The sequence below is a fragment of the Cyrtonyx montezumae genome, unplaced genomic scaffold, assembly GCF_038088225.1.
Source record: "Cyrtonyx montezumae isolate F1298 unplaced genomic scaffold, pur_monq_1.0 scaffold_10, whole genome shotgun sequence".
Taxonomy (NCBI): Eukaryota; Metazoa; Chordata; class Aves; order Galliformes; family Odontophoridae; genus Cyrtonyx; species Cyrtonyx montezumae.
The window spans coordinates 6,249,247-6,271,019 of NW_027071826.1; the positions used below are offsets into that span (position 1 = coordinate 6,249,247).

The 21,773-nt window shown below is 36.9% G+C and overlaps 1 protein-coding gene across 6 annotated transcripts in view; it reads left to right on the forward strand.

The window, feature by feature from the left end:
• SYNE2 (spectrin repeat containing nuclear envelope protein 2) overlaps positions 1-21,773 on the forward strand; it is a 161,343-nt gene that overhangs the window by 17,854 nt on the left and 121,716 nt on the right. For 5 of the 6 annotated variants that reach the window (XM_065749049.1, XM_065749023.1, XM_065749014.1 and 2 more), the window contains exons 7-29: positions 913-1,109; positions 1,580-1,677; positions 2,617-2,718; positions 3,418-3,555; positions 4,262-4,426; positions 6,032-6,144; positions 7,512-7,668; positions 8,775-8,871; positions 9,040-9,227; positions 9,383-9,547; positions 10,193-10,366; positions 11,327-11,479; positions 11,740-11,913; positions 12,820-12,954; positions 13,108-13,263; positions 14,354-14,565; positions 14,816-14,891; positions 15,981-16,099; positions 16,661-16,784; positions 17,625-17,782; positions 18,218-18,365; positions 19,724-20,319; positions 21,150-21,329. In XM_065749049.1, coding sequence (XP_065605121.1) covers positions 913-1,109; positions 1,580-1,677; positions 2,617-2,718; positions 3,418-3,555; positions 4,262-4,426; positions 6,032-6,144; positions 7,512-7,668; positions 8,775-8,871; positions 9,040-9,227; positions 9,383-9,547; positions 10,193-10,366; positions 11,327-11,479; positions 11,740-11,913; positions 12,820-12,954; positions 13,108-13,263; positions 14,354-14,565; positions 14,816-14,891; positions 15,981-16,099; positions 16,661-16,784; positions 17,625-17,782; positions 18,218-18,365; positions 19,724-20,319; positions 21,150-21,329 — 3,825 coding nt within the window. Of the gene's footprint in view, positions 1-912; positions 1,110-1,579; positions 1,678-2,616; positions 2,719-3,417; positions 3,556-4,261; positions 4,427-6,031; positions 6,145-7,511; positions 7,669-8,774; positions 8,872-9,039; positions 9,228-9,382; positions 9,548-10,192; positions 10,367-11,326; positions 11,480-11,739; positions 11,914-12,819; positions 12,955-13,107; positions 13,264-14,351; positions 14,566-14,815; positions 14,892-15,980; positions 16,100-16,660; positions 16,785-17,624; positions 17,783-18,217; positions 18,366-19,723; positions 20,320-21,149; positions 21,330-21,773 lie in introns of all 6 variants that reach the window. The other variant, XM_065749007.1, reaches the window with a different exon arrangement.

Genomic DNA, 21,773 nt, shown 5'->3' on the forward strand with positions numbered 1-21,773 from the left:
TACTTTCTTAGTGAATATTTTTAGTCACTGTATTTTACATTTTACTTTGTTTTATCAGAACAAGACTGACCAGCATGTAAAGAGAGTTCTGTCCATTTAACCCTCCTCTTTGTATTGTTTTTTTTTATTTCTTTGTTGTTTTTTTCAACGATATTACTGTCTGTTATGTATAATCCTTTCTGAATTGTGATGGCAAGTAGTAACTTTGTTATCAATTAATCACAGAGTATTTGTTGAAAGAAATTTTTTTATAAAATCCTGGCTCATTGTTTTGTAGCTAAGTTTGATCACCTGAAGTCCTATGTATTTTCCACTCATAATACATGAGCTGCTTCTGGGAAGTTGTCCTAGAATTCAGTGTGGCTCAGAGAGCTTTCAGGGCCCCTCACAGCCCTGTCCAGGCACCACTCAGTGCAAGATGTTCAAAATGAAGTAACAGAGAAATATCTCTCCTACAGCGATAGATCAGTTTTATGGTCTGGATTCTCTGGAATGACAAAAATTATTTCAGTACTCAGTGATCTGATGGACAAACACTTTTATTTTGTTGCAACAGCTTCAGTGCTTTGCTTGTTATTTCTCCATGCCATAGAATGCATTAACTGTGAGAGCAAAGACTACTCAGAAATAATACTGAATCAGTAAAGCTGAGCTTGAGAATGCAATATAAGATGAAAACATTCTATCATTTTTCAAAACCAAGTTAAAAAATGTGGTTGTAATGATGAGTACTATTGTTTGTGTGGTTTTCTGACCCAGCTTCTTCAGAAATATAGTGGCATAGTTCTCTGTAACTTCTTGGATTTCCTTCATACATCATATTACGAAATTTATATTGTATTTCTGGATTCATACTTATGACATCTGAGTAAATGTGCTGTCACATTTTGTTTCTGATCATTTTTGGGATAGGTATGGTTCTATCAATGTGACCGATTTCAAGTCAAGCTGGAGAAGTGGACTGCCTTTTTTAGCTATCATCAATACCTTAAGACCAGGTCTAATAGATTTGGAGAAGGCAAAGGCTAGAAGCAATAAGGAAAACCTGGATGAAGCTTTCAGAATTGCAGAATTGGAGCTCAATATTCCACGGCTTCTTGAACCAGAAGGTAAGTGATCTGCTTTCTTGTCTTTGCTGTAAGGAGTGAGATTAATATAATCTTCCAAAGTTGACTTGTAATACAGGAGAAAGTAAGGCTGGGTTCAAGTTTGAAATGAAATATTGATCTTCACTGTAATCCTCTAACCTGCAGTTCTTTATTGTATAACACTGAGTATACTTGGGATTTTTAGGATTTTTGAATTGGCAGCATATGCAGGAACAATATGAAGAAGACAGAGTATGAAACTTTTCCATTCATAGAAGAAACTTGTTTATTAGTTCCTCATGTTATATTAAAGTATTCCCAAGGAAGGAATTTCATTACATACTAATTTCTGTCAGTGATATGTTAAGTGAACTACAGCAAAACAAACATATTTATGGTAATGTGTTTTAATAGCTGCAATACAGTGTGTAATTATGTGATCAAGTCTAGAGGGCTGCATAATTATGTAAATGGTGTATTGGCTCTTGTAGATGTTGATGTTATGAATCCAGATGAAAAATCAATCATGACTTACGTGGCTCAGTTTTTACAATACTCCAGAAATATGCCTGAGACTGAAGACATGCAGGTATGCAATATGGTTTATGACTGAGGCATTCTGTAATGAATGTGCATTGTTACTACCAAGTTCATCAGTACTTTCTTTTCCTAGTTTATAGCGTGGTGCAGTAACAGTTATCCTTCACAGTGTGATCCTCTGATTCAGCCACTCACAGGGCTGAATTGGCTTGAACCTTGTGATACTCCTATGTGTCAGCTAAGACAGTGCCATAGATTTTGATGGTACAGTTGGAACTACGGTACAGATGGTCTTGTTTTTAGTTTGTGCATTTTTGTGTTTGCTTTTTTTCCCCCTCATTTATCTATTACAGAGCACATTTTTAAGCTTGACTGTTTCCATGTGTGCTCTCAAATCAATGTGTAAACACTAGAGTAGAAGCAGATAAATTTGCAAACATGCAGAACAACCAGCTTTAAATTTAATAGTTTGCATGTAGAGTAGGCAGCAGTTGTTCCTCACAGGCTAGGCTAGTCGGAAAACCAAATTATCTGTTATCTATGTTCTCCTAAACTATGGTGGTTGGAAAACCAAGTTGTCTGTTGTCTCTATTCTCCTATAGCAGGAGAGTAAGAACTACATGATCTTAAAGATCCCTTGCAACTCAAACCATTCTTTGATTCCTATTAGAGTTTACACATTAATTGCCTTAATTAATTGCATTAATTCACAAATCTCCATGTTGATAATGTCCTCTAGGTAGGCTGCAATCAGGCTCTTCTTTTAGGGTGGCTTTGTATATCCAGGAGACAAGTTTAAAACTTTGGCCTTGCTTTATAGTAGCATCTGGCCCAAAGCTTATTAAAGTCTCCTGAAAACATTGTTTATTTTTCAAAGGCTTTGAATGGGGCTTATTGCATGCTCAGTGTATGTTATTTTGTGGCACAATGTGAATTAAAAACAAGACTTTCTAAACAGAAACATGAAATTTTCTGCTCTAATTACTAGGGTAAAGTAACAGAGACGGTGAACTGGTTGGCTGTTCAGGGAAAAAAGTTATCAAATTTGCTAGTGGACACAGAGAATGGAACATATTACCAGAAGTACAAAGTAAGTTGCATTTTGTATTTAACTGCTTTTTCAAAAGTAAATATTAAAAATGTTCCAAGAAACAGACTTTTGTTTTCATTACCTAGGCCAAAATGCTAAATGAAACAAGTGTTGGAAACCTTGAATTTGGCAAATGCTCTCAAATGATTAAGGGAAGAATAGGGTAAATTTTTTTCTTTGGAAACCTATATGCTGTTTGGTTTCTGAACAGAGGAAGGCTTTTTGGAGAGAGTACAGTAATGTCTTTTAATTAATTGACATAGTTGAAAACGCAGACAAGATTCCATAGGGCCTTCCTAAGGTCAGCTTCTCAATTTCTGTGATGATAATTATAGTAGATTTTATTCAGCTAATGACAGAGGGATTCTCAAAGTTTTGGCTATAAGTTGTGTCTGAAGTAAAATTTCCTTTGGTTTGTACTGTAGTCAGAGTTAGCAAAAAAAAATGGCCTACATGGCCATGAAGGGAGGTATTTGCACTTTCTATTGGTTGAAAGGAAGAACCATGTCCTGATATCACTGACAATATCTTAAGCACAGAGTTTACTAGTGAACGGCACTTTCAGATCTAGTTCCTTGCCTTTCCATACATCGCATCCTTTGACGTTAATGGAGTTCCTACCAATATGTTCAAAGGCAGTGTTCAGATCCATGAATTCCATCTAAGTTACCTTCTATTACTCTTCATTTTTATCTGTAGGAAATGATGTCATTTATGGAAGCATTTAACCAAGAAAAAAAAGCATTTCTGTCCCTGTTGTCAGCAAAAAGAAGTGAAACCGAGCTGAGCGAAGGCCAGCAGCAAATTAGGGAAGAATGGAGTAAACTCGTCTCTCAGGTCAGAGGCAATTCTACCTCACCTTGTTGCATGTGTGAATGTGATAGATGTGGAATCCTAAACTTAGCCCAAGGATATACGCAGGGAAAAGCAGGGAGGTGATACTTTATTTGCAACAATAAAAGCAGTACTGATCGTGAACCTAAAGTTCAGACAAACGGAGTGGTGCACAGTGCCCAAGAGGAGTTGGAAGGAGGCTGTGTACCCTTCTGCTTCCTGAGCCTTAGGACCATGAGAGATCTGGGAAAAAAATAAATAATTAAAAAATGTCTGCATCTGATTATTTTTGAGCAGCCTTCAGATCAAAGGTTTTGGCCTGTTAATGCTTACAGGGTTAATCCGGGACAAAATTATGGCTCAGATGGTGTTGCAGCTGAGAGAGGAATGATGAATGATCATACTTTCTTTCCCACAGCACAGATTGAAATGTAGCTAGATCAGGTTGGTCAGTGCTTTGCAGTGAGTTTAGCTGTGTTGTCTCCCTCTGTTGCAATTGAGGATGTGTTGGGCTTTGTTGATAATTGCTCTCTATAGAAGAAATGTTCACTTGTCTCTTCTTATAATATAATAGACTGCTGGTCCAGAGCATCCCTTGTTCCCTACTTTTTTTTCTGGGTTGTCTGGAGCATCAACTTGCAGAGGATATGTATTTATCTTAGGGATGGAGAAAGGAAAAACAGTGACAAATTTAATTTTTATTTTTAAGATTAATGAATGGAAATCAGAGCTGGACCAGATGTTGCCCCCACCTCTGGATGGCATTGAGGCCTGGCTTCAGCAGGTAGAACATCTGCAGGCAGAAGATTTGCCTGATTTGCAGGACCCATTTAAAGCCATGTCACTCTTCAGTGAAATAATTTCAGTGTTTAAGGTAAGGTGCTCACGGACAAATGTTCTCCTTTAGTCTCACCTAGTAAAGCACTTGTTATGGAATTGCTGTTTGATATTTTGGAAAGTAGTGTGGATATGTTTATCTTCTGGAGATGAAAAACCCTCTGGAAGATACCTTAGATTTTTGTGGGTTTATTTCAGTAACTGCATATGTCTGTTAGGAAGGTTTTTGACTTCATTGAAGTGAGATTAAATTTAAATGCTATGTGAATGAGAAAATTATGCTATTTTATGTGGTTCCTGCAACTTGTTTGTTAAGTAATAATACAGAGTAATTGCATCCCTATCTTTAAATCTAGGCTTGATACATACCTGTTCAGAAAAGCACTTGGGCTCAGGGTTACATGCCATTATGTTCACGCAGCTTATGTGTTTAAACTTAAGTATTTGCTGAATCACTCTGTTATTCCATTCAAAGCAATGGAAAGTATTCTGATACCTCAGTATCATGCAAGTTATTTACTCTGGTCTTTTGAGGTCTTTACACTGATAAAGTTTTAAATGCTTTGAGTTAGAAAGCTTTAAAGGGAGTAAGTGTATTAACACTTGGTTGGATCACTATGGTACTTTACTTGTTTGTTTTTTTTTATGAACAAGGGGAAGCTGAATATTTTTGTAACTAGTCCTTGATGTTAGCTTTAAAGAATAGGAACAAGAGGTTGTTGTGAGTGGCTTGATAACACCACTTTTTTGAACTGTTGGTAGTCAGTGCCTGGTAGGAGAAAAGGTTTCTTTTTTCACTAATAATGGCTTTGCTAAACATTAGCTGTTCCATCTATGATTTTCGTTGTTCAGCTAAGTATTTGTAATGATTTAAGAATGAGACAGAGGGAGACATGGTTGATTCAGGGCTTTTTTTTTCTTTCTTTTTCCTGTTGACATGTAGATACAATCATTGAGTTTCTTAAGAAGCAGCCAAATCTGCTTTGATGGGATAGGAAGGCATTCTGCTGAAATTTACTCTTCTTTTAATCCAATCTTTTTAGTATGATTTATATAGAGACCTTGCTGCCACAGTGGTGCCTCTTGATAGAAATTCTACTTTCTCTGAAGAACTGGGAAATTACTCAACAGTGCTCACAAATGATTAATGTTTTATGTTATCAGCATGATATTAAATTGAATTTGTTGAGCATTCTAATGAAGTACTAATCAAATACGATACAATAAGTTTATTCAGCAGGTTTTGCTTTCAGGTTTTGCTAACATATAGGAAGGAAAAAACTTAATATCCTGAACCTGTTAAAAGGACTCATTTTTGCTCTAAAGATGGTAATAAAAGCAAGGAGGAAAACCTGATGGCATAGGTTGTGTAGTTCCATGCACCTTACGTTTAACTAGGTGCCAGCAGTAAGAACAATTCCATGTTAATATAGTAAAATATACATTTCAGAAGTTGATATGATTGATAAGACTTTCAGACACATTAATGAATGAAGACTGAAAGATTGAGAGATTGTCTTGTGCTGTCTTGTTTTTAATGGCTTTCACTGTACTAGCAGGTGACTTGCAGATTCTAGTGAGGTTTAATACTGGTTGACTCTAGTATTGATATGAATAACTTACTGTTTCATTTTCTTCACAGGGCTTGATGAATTCTTTTGATTCTCACTTGGATGCCCTTCAATCATTCGAGAATAAAGATGAGAAGAATATGCCACTAGTAGTGCCTGAAAAGCTAGAGGAAATGAAAAGAAGGTTGTAATACTCAAGTTCCTTCTCCTATGACTATGCTGTATTCTAGTTTTGCTATTGACTTGCACATAAAGTGTCCGTGCCTTGCAGAAAAAGAACATTTTCCATTTAAGCACATATTGACTGGTATTCTGAGCAGGTAGTTTAATTTGTTAGTCCACTGAAGGTCTAATTATTTGTACGAAATGAAGCTCATTAATAGGAGCTTTCCAGATGCTCTGTGCTAGTGTGGATAGGAAGTACCCACTTGAGGTAGGAATAAAATTCTTTGAAAATAAGGATTTTTCTGGCTGTGGGGATTCTGTACCTAATTTTTATTTTTTACCTTATTGGAAAGCTGAGATTTACAGTCTCTGCAACCCTATATAGCTTTTGAAGGCTATTTTCAAAAATAACCAGTGAATCCATTCATACAGCATGAAATTCTTTCACAGATGGATAACAGATGCCCTTATCAAGCCGTTTAAGGCTTTCCATAAATTGAACTACTACTTTAAAAAGAAGAAAATAAAAACTATTCTCTAAAAATTTTACTTCTGCTGTAAAGACTTTTACATATAGAATTGTAGAATGGTTTAGGTTGAAAGGGGCCTTAAAGATCATCTAGTTCCAACCCCCTACCACAGACAAGGCTGCCAACCAGTAGATTAGGCTGCCTAAGGCCCCATCCAGCTTAAATCTTCCCTTTTTTTTGTTTAAATAATTAATTCCCCCTTGTCCTATTACTTTTAGACTACGTAAAAAATTGGTCTCCCTCCTATTTATAAGGTCCTTTCAAGTACTGGAAAATCTCCATGAGAGATGGAGCCCAGCTCCCATAACCTGTTTTCATAGGAGAGATGCTGCTGATCATTGTGTCTTCCTCTGGACCCACTCCAAGAGCATTTTGTCTTTCTTATACTGTGAGTCCCCAGGTCTGGGTATAGTATTCTAGATGAGGCCTCACAAAGGAAGATTAGAGAGCAGCAATCATCTTCCTTGCCCTGCTGGTCACCCCTCTTTTCATGGAGCCCAGGATGAAGTTGGTCTTCCAGGCTGCAAGTACACAGTGCTGACTGCATGTCCAGTTTTTCATCCACTTGAACCCCCAAGTCCTCCACAGAGCTGCTCCTAATGAGTTCATTTTCCAGTCTGTATATATAACTGGGATTGCCTTGGCCCAAGTGGAGCACCTTACACGTAGCCTTGTTGAACTTCATTAGGTTCTCATGAGCCCACTGCTCAAGCCTGTCCAGGTCCCACTGGATGTCATCTCTTTCTTTTTTGTATCAGAATTGTATTTCAGAATTTTTTAGGCTAAAACTCTGTACATTAATGCCTTCTGCATCCAATGATTTGAGTCAACTTTTGGAATGTTTCACTGTTTGCAGATTCAGTGATATTCGTTTCATAAATTCCAACTCCCTTCTTGAATACCACTATGGTCTGTGCTCAGCATTTGCCAATGAAGTGACATTGAAGCTAAATATTTGGGATGTGAAATACGGGACAAAAGAATCCGTGGAGTCACTGCTAGAAAGTTGGAATGTAAGTTTAAAATAATTGTTTTTCATAATCACACTCTAACAATAATTCCTCTTCTCTCCACTCTCTTTGATTCATCCCTTTCAGTGAGAAGAGACAGGTACCTCCTTTTCCACTTCTGCACCTCAGGAAACTGCAGAGAGCAATGTGATCACCCCTTAGCCTCTTTTTTTGCTCCAGTTTAGACAACCCAGATGTACTCAGCCTCTCCTCATAGAATGTGCCTTCCAACCCATTTACCAGCTTTGTTGCCCTTTTATGGATGCTTTCAACTATCTTATCCTTTTGAAACGTGATGTTTCTGAAGTTTCTCTGCAGTTTTTCAAGCTGGAAAATCCCTTCTTAAATTCATGGAAATTTCATCCGAACCCTAGTGGGAGGCAACAAGAAGTTGTACAAAATCTTTTTCTCTCTCTCTCTTTTTTTTTCCCCTGGTATTAGTATTACCCATAAATGAGGTGGGAATACAGCATCAATCTGCACTGAGTTTCTTGATGCAGTTGATTTCATAAATACTTATTACCATGTTTTTTCTATGGTTGTGGTTCATGGAGTAAGATGCACCTTAGACTAAGAGCCTGCGGACCAGCTCTCTCATTCCCTTAGTAAATGTTCAAACCATAAGTCTCTTCCTCTACTCCCATTTTTTCCTTCCTAACCTGTTCCATCCCTATTTTGGATCATATTAGATCTGTGGTGGGAAGTATGCACTACAGTATTTCTGTGCATGCAAGGAAACCCACCTTTCACTTCTATCACTTTTTTAACATAACTGAATTCTTCACAAATTGTTCCAGGTACCTTTTCTCAATATAGCCTTCGGGCTTAACTTTTTGAAATAAGTAGTTCTGACTCATAAATGGCTGTGACTCAGTCAATGACATTCCAGAGTTTGTATTTCCCATTACTCTCTGCATGAGCAGAAAGCAAACAGGTCAAATTCTAACTAAAGGGTGTAGATGGGTTGCTGGATGGCCTTAGTTTAATTTACATTTAACTCCCAGGTTGCAGCCTCGTATTGAAAAAAATGTGTCCCAACCTGTATTTGCTACCATTAAGTTTTATGTGGGTTATTTTTACCTGTACCAATTCTTTTTCACTTTTGGCAGAATTTCGTTGAAGAAAAGAGACTTAAAACACGGCTAGAAACTGCTACTCACATTTGTGAAGACTTGAAAAACATAAATGTAAGCAACCCTGACTTAGGTAAGTTAAGTTCCTACTCATCAACTCATAATGAAAAGCTCTGTTTTGAACTGGTGTGCTGTCACTAGTTTTAATTCCCACTTAGGTTTCTTTTTTTAAGTACTAATCCTATTGAATAAATCTCTCTGTTTCCAGATGTATAACATTATCCCCTTTTTGATATCCTAGCTGGAGATCCTCAAGAAATTAGCAAACTTTTTAAGACAGCGGAGTCAAAGATTTCTATGTGCAAAGACTATATTTCCAATGTAAATACTACACTACAGAAAGTCCTGTCTTCCTGGAGTAATTACACAGAAAATCTCTGCTTACTAAAGACATGGCTGGAAGAAAAACAAAAGGAGTATCCAATAGAGGTATGTTGTTGGATTTCTTTTAGTCATGATGGACAGAGCCACCTGGTAGGAAAACGTTTTACATGACAGTGGTTGTTCTTGCTTTTCTGTTCCTTGTTTTGGAAATCAACTTGTGGCAGGGTTCTCTTTGATATTATTTCAATGCCTCCCTCTAGATCCCTGCTGAACTCCTGGCAGACTGGAATTCAGTGCATGGTTCTTTAAACGAAGCTGGAAACTATCTCATTGAAGTCAGCAAAGTGCAAGTTGGATCAAATATTGCCAAAGAGCTGAAGAAACTGAACAGGAGATGGGCTAAATTCATCAAGAGGACACGCTTTGTAAGATACCAGTTTCATAATACTCTTTTGATGAGCAGCCTTCAAAATCATCTTTTCTAAACGTTATCAGCTTGTTAATCAGAGCTCAATAAATCTTTCAGTCAACTGAGTATTAACAGCTTTAAATCAAGAAGAACAGAGAACACACAGAGGCATCCCAACATTTCAAGAGATGTTTTTACGAATTACATTCAGAAAGCAGAAACAGACTATGTTACAAGTGCTTAAGGACATAAGGGGTTATTTTTCTGGTGTTGCACTGGACACTATTTAAACACATGTATAAGTAAATGCAGTACATGGGCAAATATGGCCCAATTACCAGTACCATTAAACCATCATCACACTTGCTGGCCTGAATTTGGCCAACATCTATCATTCTATCATTCCTAACATCTAACATTCTGTCATTCTATCTACCCCATCTATCATTGGGATACCTGTGTGGGCACAAGTTGTGTTGCCCTACCTGCTCCCTGGTGATTTATTTACCAGTATAAGTTTGGTGTTTATTTGTTCTTCATTGCTTGCTGAGTGCAAAAGCTGGAAAGTAAGCTCCATGACTGTATGTTACAGGGGGGTAGTGGGTAGATCCCTGTGAACTAGTGATGAGCGTGAATATCTTACCCTACTCTCTGTTCATAGCTTGGAGAAGAGAACACAGATACTGCTGGAAAGGCCAGAGAACTTCCAGGAAGCATGGAGAAAATTGAAGAGCTCCTTGGAAGTGTTGACAGCTGGGCAGCAGAGACTGAATGCCTGCTTGGTGAAATTGGTCATAAGACACCTGTGGAACCTCAGATGGAGGAACATTTACAGGTGAAAATGGAAATACATTCATACATGCATACAGCTTAAAATATTTGTTCATCAGATTTTCATCTCTCAGAGTGGATTTATGAGTTGGGTGTAATGCACCTTCATCATGAAGAAATGAATGCAGGTTTTGTGCTATAACTCAAGGTGTTAAAAAGTCAATCAGTGCTAGTATTTTGATGTTATTTCCCAGAATCAGTCCTAGATGATGTTTTTGTGGGCATATGTTTACAAACTAATCCTCATTTTGCAGTATGACACCAGTTTGTTGAACACAATTAATTTAGTAAAGACATCCTGAAATACAGCCTCCAAATATATAAGTGAATTGTGCATTTATGTTTGTGAGCAGGAGAGATCCAGACTCTAATTGCCCACTGCACAATAGGTCAAGAGCCCACTAAAGCACTGATTTTCATTAAAAGAATGCTAATTGTCAACTTCAAACAGGAAAATGTGTTGAATATTCATAGATCAAAGCAGTTCTAATAAGGACATTTCATGATAAATATTCAATTATGGCATATTACTTTTTACATGGAAAATAGCCAGCTCCTTCCTGCCTTCTAGCACTCAATACCACAAGAAAGTTTGAGTCCGGATTATGAGCTTACTTTTGGATGACTTCATGATCAGGTTATGCATATCCAAATGTGTGGTTTGTGCTTTTGGAAGGCTGTTCAGATGAGAGACGACATTTAAATAATTACTTTTAATTGAGTTTGAGGCAAAATACTGATGATATCAAATTGACAGAGAGAATGTGTCAGCAAACAGAATCCCCTGTGGATGGCAGCAGACTCCTGACACAGAGATTTTGCAGCAAAATACACTATTATTGGAATATATGATTTTGTTCTTGGCCAAATATTGACCATAATTAATGCTGGCTTTTTCATTCAGTTTCTATAAACAAAAAGACATAAATACTGTGCAGACTTCTAATACTTTTCATTCTACCAGAGCTTGGCTGCAAGGGGAATCTCGTGTCAAGAAAAAGTTGCAACAGTAGAAGAGATATTGCAATCTCTGATGAAGAATGCTTCAAGTCAGGTGTCCCAACAGCACACCACTGGGTTGCAGGCACGAATTAAAGAAGCCAAAGACAGAGTAGAGGTACTTTTTGTTTGTTGTTATTGCTCTTTATACCTACAGTTTTTAGCTTTATGTGTTTAGGACGATTCCTTTCCATTCATGTAAAACAAAAAGAAGTATATACTGTTGGAACTGGTGTCCTAGACTCTTGCCGGGGGCAAAAATTAGAACATTTCAAAGATCAGTATCTCAACTCGAAAAACTTGAGTGATGTTATGAAGCAATCACATTTCTTAACTAATGAAACTTGTGCATGTTCTGAAAAGTCTCTTTCTTCCAAGGCTGTCATGGGTGACATGAACAACATCTTACCTAAATCTGAGAAGAAACCCTCAGAAAAGGAAGCTTTACTCAATTTTGAAGAATCTCAGAAGGATATTGAGGTTTCCATTTCAAAGGTTGTGCAACTTGTTAGTCAAAAATTAAGTCCTGAAGTGCATATTTCAAGATACGAGGTAGGTTCATTTTCTGAGTCAGCTGAATGGTGTATTTCTTAGTGTTATTTAATGTCTAAAAAGCTGAGATTTTTTTGGGGTAGCTATTAATCTCTTTTTCTTTTTTTTTCCAAATTTTTAGTTTAGTTTTGTTAGAATATATTGACTGGACAGACAATTTGAATGAAGAAATATGAGTCTGTATATCAGTTTATATAGTGCCCTGTCTGTAAATTATTCATCATTCTCAGCTCCCTGTTCTGAGCTACCACAGGTAGCTGATAAATAATTAAGATTCCCATCTTGAATCATATGCCTGAATTCTTGGACAAGTTATGAAAAGTATGATTATAAATGCTGAATCTCCACTTCTTTTCCCAGTGGCTAAATGATAAAGGAAGTGTCAGATCTCAAAATTGATATCTCTTAAATGGGTCCATAGTGAGGTATGAAAAACGGAAGCGCTCAATGCCCGTGTTGCCTCACATTGCGCAGTGAGTTCTGGGCAGCCCTGGGCTGGCAGCTGCACTGAGCTCACGTGGTCCCATTGCACCAGGGCAGACCTTTCACATACCTTATGGCAGACATGGGACATGGCCGTGTATGCTCCCTGGAAATAAGCAGGGTTCAGGGACCTTAGTCTTTTCTCCTTGGTACCTCATTTTCCCCTAGAAAGATTTATTAAAGGAATAACATCCACTTTTGTCTGTATGACATACACTGATAGTGTCTACTACACTTTTGGAATACACAGGAGTGGAGAATGCCCTTGTTTTCATCCATGCAAGGGCCATCACAGCCCACATCTGCCATGTGTATGTGCTTTGTATGTGTCTTTTATAGGCTACGGATGACATTTGATTAGATTAATAAGCTACATTCAGTTCTGTTTATCTTTTGTAATGCTGCTTTTTTTATTTTTTGCAGGAAGCTTTTAGTGCTCTGGACAATCAAGTTCTTGACAATTTTTTGAAAGCAGCTGAACAACTGAAAAATATTTCGTCTGATCAGGAAAAGCTGGTAGTGGAAGAAAAGAGTAAAGATATTTGTAAGAGATGGGAGGTGAGATAATATTGGAAGGAGACTGTCTGTTCTCGTTATGCCTTGTATCTTGGAAAGCAGTTTTTTTTTTGTCACATTGTGTTCTGAGACTTTCAGTTGCTTTGTAATACTGTCTCTACATCCCATAGGGATAACGTGTTCTGAATTTTGCAGGCTGTTCATAATGAAATTATATCCTGTGTCCAGCTCCTATTAGAAAGGGAAAAAAAGAAATTCAACACAACGTTTAAAAAAATCAATAAGCGATTAGGTAAAGAAAAGAAACTCCTAAATATGGATAAAACCAAAGGGCTCATCAAGGAGCATGAGGTATGTGACCCTTTCCTTTTCTGCTCACTTATTTCTTTCTGAATGCATTGTCCTTCCTGCTTCCTTTAGAGGATGTAGTAGCTTGTGTTTGTGAAATAGAAACCTTTTGTTATGTAAACAGAGAACAGAGGCCACTAAAATTATTTCACACTATTTCATTGACTTTCTGACTGCAAATAATAGCCTCTTTATTACTTATCTCCTTTTTGCATGGATGTTATCTTTTTTCATTTTATTTATTTATTTATTTATTTTTAGGTCAGTCTTGAAGCATGAAACAGATTTATCTTTGGAAAGTGTAAAAAATAAGAAACGTTTTTGTGTTCTTGATTTGTTACACTTGTTTTGCTACAGTTGAAAAAGCTTGGTACCTTCAGTGACTGTATTTCCTCACAGTACAGTAGTCCCACTTTTTGTTCATGGAGCATATATATTAATCAGAGTTAGATATAAGACTTCCATTTTTCAATTGTTGGGGTGAGGCATAGTAAATCTTGCAATGGTTTTTAAGCTTCATTGCTACTAACATTTTTGTACATCCTTTTTGATATGTATTGATGTTTCCAGTCCACCACTTAGAAAGGTAATAAAATGTTCTCTGTTGAAATTCTGGCCCTTGCTGAAGTAAACACAGTTTTTGTGTTTGCTTTCCATGAATTTATTCAGACCCGATAGTACATTTGCAATAGAAAAGAAAAATAAACATTCTTAGATGCATTCCTTCCGTTTGGGAGTATTTTAAATACATTTTCCAATTCTATTTTTTTCTGTAGTCACTATTTTGAATATCAGTGTGCAGATGATCAAAAGTAACTAAACTTGTAGTTACAAAAGTAATTTGAAAATCAAGTGTGAGTATAGTCTTGGAAATGCATCTGGGGAACACATTCCCAAAAATCCTACTTTCTTTCCTGACTTTATTTGAAGAAAATATCAAGGAAGATAAATGTTTCTCTTGTGATTTGACAGCTTATACTTTAAATCCATTCATGTGAGAAGACAATGGAAATAGGAACATGTATAAGAATAATTAGAGTTGCTTATCCTTATGGCTTAACATTAGATTACGATATTATTTTCCTTTGTTTAGGCCTTTTTTTCACGTGAAGGCAGCCTGAAAGAAATTAGCAAGTCAATAGAAGATCTTAAAATATTGGGAAAACTAGCAAAAGAAACTGTCCCAGACCTACAGACATTTGCTGCAGACTCTGAACAAAAGCTGGAAAAGCTGCAACAAACTGTGGCAGATACCTACACGGCCTTGCTGTCTCATGCTGGAAAAAGACAGCCATCCAAAAAAGAGTGGGTGACTGAATGCATGATGTGTTATAGCCTTGTAAAAAGCAGATGTGTGAGGAGAAGTTGTGCTATTGTAAACATACTCCCAAGTACATTACTATGGGCAACCGTACTTTTTAAACATTTAATAGTGCATTTCATAAATTAGTAATGTTTGATTACCCTTACACACAGCTGTTAGGTTTTAATCATAAGCTAGGATTTCTTTTTTCACCTTCCTGTTTCTTAAGCTGAAATTTCTTTTAAACCGTAGGGGCTCCATTGTTGCTTCTGAGAATGGAGAAAAGCCCACTTCTACTCAACAAATTGATATCCTTTCAGTAGAGGAGGTAAGAAGTTAATACCTCGTGTTAAGAAACAGTGCTCAGTGTGGAGATCACTGGCAAAAAGAAAAACTGATTACTTCTATTACTGTTCTTATTGTGGCAGATTTCAGGGCTCTGGTCAAAGAGCAAAAGCCCTGTTCTACTTGGTAATCTAGAAAATAAATGTTCAAATGTAACATGCAGGTAACGGCCCTAAGCATCCTGAACATATGTGAATCTCCTGTCTTGCACTGTATTTTGCTAAAGAGTGCTTTTGAACTGAGAGAGCCATATGTGAAGCTGTTTCAAAGTGTAAATCCCACATAGTGGCCCAGTAATTCAAACAATTTCTAAGGACACAGAAGAAAATTAGTGAAGAGTTGAAGGTGTTTTCTTAGAAAAATAGAGGGAAAACCAGAATCCATGTAATTTCTAAGAAAAAAGTTTGGAGAGAAGACATTACTATTTATGATTTGGATAGCTCATTTAGGATAAGCATTCATGGAAGTGAGGCTGCAGATAGTTCATCAGACAGCAAGCAGGCTGTCTGTTGGAAGGAATTTACATTAAGTTGGCAGATACTGAGGAAGTGGCTGTAGTCAAGGAAGATCTCTTGCAAGACTTCTTGTATTGTCCCTGATAACAATGATAAATTCTGCTCCATCATGGGTAATTGGAGTATGAAGTGTCTAGCTGATGTCAGCTGGCATTATACTCAGGAGACTATATCCTGGAATCAAGAACAAGAGATGTGCACAACAATCTGGTATGTGCAGCCTGAAAAAAGGTACAGAAGGCAGTGCTGTTTGGTTTCTGCAGCAAAAATTCACACAAATGGCTTGTGATTGCCAGAGTTATGATGGGGCGGTTACATGTGCAGAGCCCCAGCGTTACTGTGGAAGGAATGAATGGTCTGGCTGCAAGTCTTCTAAAATCTACTGTTAAGGCTCATTGAGATAAAGCACATCTTGCATTCATGAATGGTATCTCTCATCTCCTTTGGCACACATGAAGTAATTGCTTCTGTAAGGAGATTACAGACATCTGCTGATCTTCACTATGTTTTGACACAGTGTGATGCAGCAGTCATTGTTATCTTTTTTTTTGACTTAGACATCAAGACCCTCTGAAGATATAGTTTTGGAAACAGATATGAAACATCACAACGGAGAAAGCTGTGAGAAGATGTTTCAGGAAGACAGTGATTTACCCACACCAGCTTTATTAGAGAGGTAATTTTTAAAAGTAAAAATGCATGCATTTAAAGAGATGGTATAACACTAGATGTTCACAATAGCCTTTATGAAACGTTGGGTACACTTTTGATATGAAGAACTCTGTTCTTGCTCTACTACTGCTTACTTAGTATTTCTTTGTAATTGATAAGAAAGCACTGCAGTAGTTAAATAACACAAATATCAGAGTATTATAGGAAGAACACTTACAGCTGGTACAGAGAAATCTGTATCCATCTTACCAATAACTCCAAATGCTGCAACATTAAGGAAAAGTGGAAAGTTTTTTAAATATTTCACATTTTTGCAATTATAAAACAGAATGTTAGGAATGCCAGAAGGCATTTGCACATGAAAATTATCCATGTGAGCAATGTCACAGCTACTGTACATATTGCTTATTTATGCCCAATCATTTGCAGCTTAGGTAAAAACATGCATTTGCAATAAACTGTGCTTATTTTATATGGCAATCTTGGTTGACAATACTCAACTTCTGCTATGTTCCATTAAAGTAGAAGTAATACTCACACTGAAAGTGATTGTGTCTTTCTTTAGCTATAACAAACAAAGAAGGAACCTGGAGGAACTTTTACAAGTAAGCAGAGACAAGGTAGCATCTGGCTTTACTGATGAAATAAAAGGCACTTCATGCTTTCAAAATAAATTGCTTGAATTACAGGTAAGTCAGTCTTCATCTTTTAAAAACATCCTTGGTGCCTTAATCGTTATTTTCTCCTGTAGAGCCCTTACCTTCTATGTGTTATGTGTGCTGTCAAGGGATACAAAGCATCCTTACAACCAGGTTTATTGAAAATACACAGAAATTAAGGGTTTATCTTTTAGCAGAACCAAATTCCTATTTAGCAGTGGAGTTCTGCCAGTATTGCTAAAAGAGGAAATTACTGGCTATCAGTTTATAATTTGCAAGATCTAATGGAAAAAATAACTGCAGAAAACAGCTTTGTAGATAGCAGGAATGGTAAGTGATAGACCATGGCCAGTGCTGGAGAAGTCTTCAAAATTGAGCCATCAAATGCCAGTAGTGCACATGCAGAATGAAACTCTTCCAGGAGTTAACAAGGTTTGTGAGAAACTAGAGGTGGTGTCACAAGGCATATAATTGGAGATAGAGATTTTATTATTGCAATTTTTCAGCTCTTCCTTTGAAAGAAATGCAGAAGGTATCTAGTGTGTTAGAGCTTGGTTCAGCTCTAAGTTTGCATTTTGATCTTTTGAAAACAGTTAAAATGAGATATTTTCTATTCATTCTTGTGTAAAAAATGGCTAAACCAGACTTACCAAGCATTTCTAAATTGTAGTGAGGGCATGTATCTGACACGGGAAATTCTTTCTAAAAACTGACAGAGATTCATGTGCAGCTGAAAATTGAGTCTTTGAAAAAAGAAACTTAACTGAAGCTTTTTCCCCAGAAACTCTTGTGATCATCATTTTATGAACTGTCCAGTCTGTTGTAAAGAACAGAATTGTATTAAATCAGTTAACCCTGCGTATCTTTTAGAGGGCAGAGAGTGATATCAATTCTGGTTGGACACAATTGGGAAACATCTCATCTACCTTAGAAAACCTTGTGGATGAAGTGCAGCAGGCTGCTATTTCTGAGACAAGAAGCAAACTAGAAGGAGAATGGAAAGAACTTCAGGATATTATGAGTACCAGGTATGAAATAACATTTCATGGTATTAGCAAAGGAATTGTTTGTTATAAGTAAAATGTGTATTTTGAAGTGAACAGTGTGTGTTATAAAAGTGTTCCCGTATTTTTAACCACCTTTTGTTTTAATTACATAAAACATCTTTTTCTTAAATATACATGGCAGGTAGTTTGAATCTCTTCAAGAAGCTCAGGGTGTAACAGTACTGTGCAATATTCTTGAGCTCATTTTTACTTCCTGCAGCTTTCTGGTTAAATGGACCATGGTTCACACTGCTTCTCGTATTTATCAACAGAAAAACTTCTTTGGCCTCAGGAAGAAAAAGAGTATTGATCAGTCAGACTGTCAATTACAATATCTTTGTGTTTTTTTGTGTGGTAAAATGTCAGGTGTCTTTTCTTGCTGCTTTCCCAATTTGCGTTTCTTCACCTTTCTTATAGAAAGAATTCTTTAAGGACTGCCTTGGAAATTGTTTTACCAATAGAAAATGAGTCCATTCTTTTATGTGAATTAAATCAACAACTGAACAAAAGAGGCATCCAGCAGTTTAATCTGATGAACACTGATCTTACTTACAAAGACCTAAAGGTAAGGAAAAATGCTGATAAGCAGGGACAGCATCCCAACCAGAACAATTTTTAATATCCCTAGGAACTAGGGGACTGCATAAGGTTTCTTACTAAGACTAGACTTTTGCTCCATTCATGATACTTCCCAAAACTTTTGATGTCCAAATGCATTTTAATCCATTTGCTTTAAATGTTGTTGCTCCTGTAGAGCCAAGCAGGCACCCTTGATAAGCTCTGCTGTAAAAGGCATAGCAATGAATGTTTAATCTTCGCTCAGGTCTTTTCATTGTTACAGATTTACACTGTCCCCACTTGGCTGTAAGTGATGTGGTGTTAATTAATGAGCTAAACGTAGCTGTCTCAATCGCTTCTGCGGAGGGATCTGAATGTGCAGCAAGATTGGTTTTTTTAGCTGCTTTCAGTATCTTTCTGGACTCTGCTCTTTCTATTAAGCAGGGTGGATGTTGCTTTGTCCCTGCTAAACACATAGACTCCCACACAGTACTGAAAGTTTGCATTTGTTTGCCCTTGGCTCTCAAGCTGAATAGAGTTTCAGTCTTTCAGGCTCTGGGGCAGAGATCATATGCACTCTTTGTCTGAGATGACCCTTCCTGGCTGGAAGGGTCCTGCATTTTTTCCTAGATTTGCACTTCTGAGGTTTCACAACTCTGATGTACTGCTGTTTGTCTGAGGGCTGCATAATCCTTTAACTAGGTAATGAGCAGGCTTCACAAGGAGATTTTTATATGTGTGTAAAATACAGCAAAAGAGAACTTAAGGTGGCAGAAGTAACAGTCATCTGTGTGCCAACCTGTACTTCCAAGTCCCAAGCTTCATCTCGTCAGCTTTCTGTCCTATTTGTCTGGTTGCTGACAAGGATAATGCTGAATAAATTTGCTGTATGTGGAATACCATTTTATTTGATTTTTCTCTTTTAACCCACCCTTCACCAAAACTCAGAGTAGGAAAAAAAAGTTTTTCTTTCTTAACCACCGTATTTAAAATAGTTACTCTATTGCTGTGACAGTCATTCTGCATTAATGATTCCTGTTTCGTACAAACTTATGTTTGGATTTCTAACATGATGGATGTTATCTCTTAGCAAACGGTGAACTGAATGTATAGGCCTAGTGATACAGATTTAGCACATCAGTTGCATTTGATATTGTTTCCATAGCTAGCTCTTCCACAGAAATAAATTGTAATGGAAATTTCAACCACCACAGTCCAAAAGCTATTCTCCTTCACGCTTTTAACAATCTAAATACATACACTTTATTTGGATTGGTAGAATTTGTTTTTCATTGGTTCAGCTTGAATACAGGATTCAGAGTTTCTTTCACTTACTAACACTGTTGGTGTTTTTCTTTATTTCAGGAGCTACAGAGATCCATATTAAATCAGATTGAAGTGTGCAAGCAGTTGGAACACCTAGATAGCTCAGCAAGAGATGAATTTCATCCAATAGATCTTCAAGCTGCAAGTAAAATTACATTTTATTATCAAAACCAGCTTGAAGAAGTGAGCCATAAAATGCAAATCCAAGAGACAGTCCTTAAAGATCTGGAAGCTTTTATGGCCTCTTTGAGAAAAATTAAGTCTTTTGAACATCTCACAAATCTCTCAGGCCAACCTGAAATACCAGGAAAAACGTGGAGAGAGGCAGCGCGAGAAGTTTCTCATATGGCAAAAGAGGCTCAGTGTTTGGATGAACGCTTGAAAACAGTTGATATCTGCTTGGAAGATGCTGAGTGTGGGACAAATACTAGCTGTGAAAAACTTGTTCAAACTTTATCTGAAGAGCTGAATGCGAAAGGTGATCACTCAAGTGAACAGATGTTTACAGAAGCAAATGATTTAGACAAGGCTTTTTCCACCAGAAATGATGAACTTCTCAAAAACATTCAAGATCTACGTGATAGAATTAACAAAATAGGTTTGAAAGATCCAACAGTTCCAGCTATTCAACAAAGGTGAATTGTTTCTCAGAGCTCTTGTAGTTAAATAATTTCAGTGAATTCAGAGTGTCTGTGGACTCTTTGCAGTAGAACTGAAATATGATGGTGTCTTAAAGCCTCTTCATTGCACTTGAAAGATTGTGAGTTGTGATTCATTCCCTTACAACCTAAAAAAGGAAGCCTTCTCCATTTATTTTGATTATTTTGTTTTAAATGTATGTGGTTCTTTGAAGTACCATTGATGAAGAGAAAACAGGAGATTGATTGTTATGATCTTAGTTTTCAGTAAGATAACTCTGAGACAGTTCTTCCTGAGCAGCAATGTGATCTAGACCCCTGAGTAATAGCATTATTTTACCATACCTTGAGTAAGTCATTCACATGATTCCTGTATCTCAGATACTGTTTCAGAGGAGTTCTTTGCAACCTTACAAAGCATGATTAAACAGTTCACTACAGTCTTAGTGTGGGGAAAAAGAGAGAGGGGTTTATAGTTGTGAATTCCCACACTATGCCATAACTTCCTTTCTTAGACCTTATTCAAAAATATCCAGATTGCACATCACATTTTTATACATAATAATTTACTGTGTTCATACAGAACTCATTGCCTCTAAGGATATGGGATTGTTTTCTCAAACAACTCTTAGGTCAGTATAACTCATCTTAAAGACTGTCAAATTTCATGATCTGAAAATCAAATTACACTTCTTACGATGTCATTTAATATATTAAGTGTGTTCAGCTCAGGATGAAATTCTAGAGAGCTACAGAGATTACAGTGATGGAAAAAAAAAAACTTGCTTTAGTGTAAGTCTCAATTTCTTTTTTTTTCCCTAATAAAGGTTAAAATCATTAATGGAATTGGAAAAGGAATTAGATTGTTCTGCTGTTGAAATGAAATCTGTGCGAGAAATTGCTAATAAGCTCCTGCAGATGAAAGAGGAAAAAGCAGAAGAATCAAATGAACAATGCAGAGTTACAGAGAGATCATGGGAGGATACAAAACTCTTGCTTGCTGAATGGTAAGGACAAAAGTTGTATTTTAAATAGTATTTTACAAGTGAGAAGTTTTCTTATGAAATGAATCAGCAAAAAAGTCTTACACCACACTGCAAAGTAAGTGAAATTCTGATGCAGTAGGAAATGTAGTTTTACAGTGCTGTAGGATGCCACGATGCTAAGAATGGTAGATATAAATCTGCAGCCAAAGCTCATTAATAGTACTTATTTTTAAGAAATCACAATCCTGTCATGTAACTGGTATGTAGTGACATATTGAACTTGATTGGTGTCCAAAAGAAAAGTCTGGCTGTTGGTGTCTTGTATGTTAGCTGTGAATGTCATGCCAGCACATTGAAAAAGAAGTCAGACTGAATCAAATGAAGGAAGACAGCTGACGGGGAGTCAGGAAAAAACTAAGGAACCTCATTTGATAAGTGTAAGAGAGTGTGGACTCCCCACAAGTA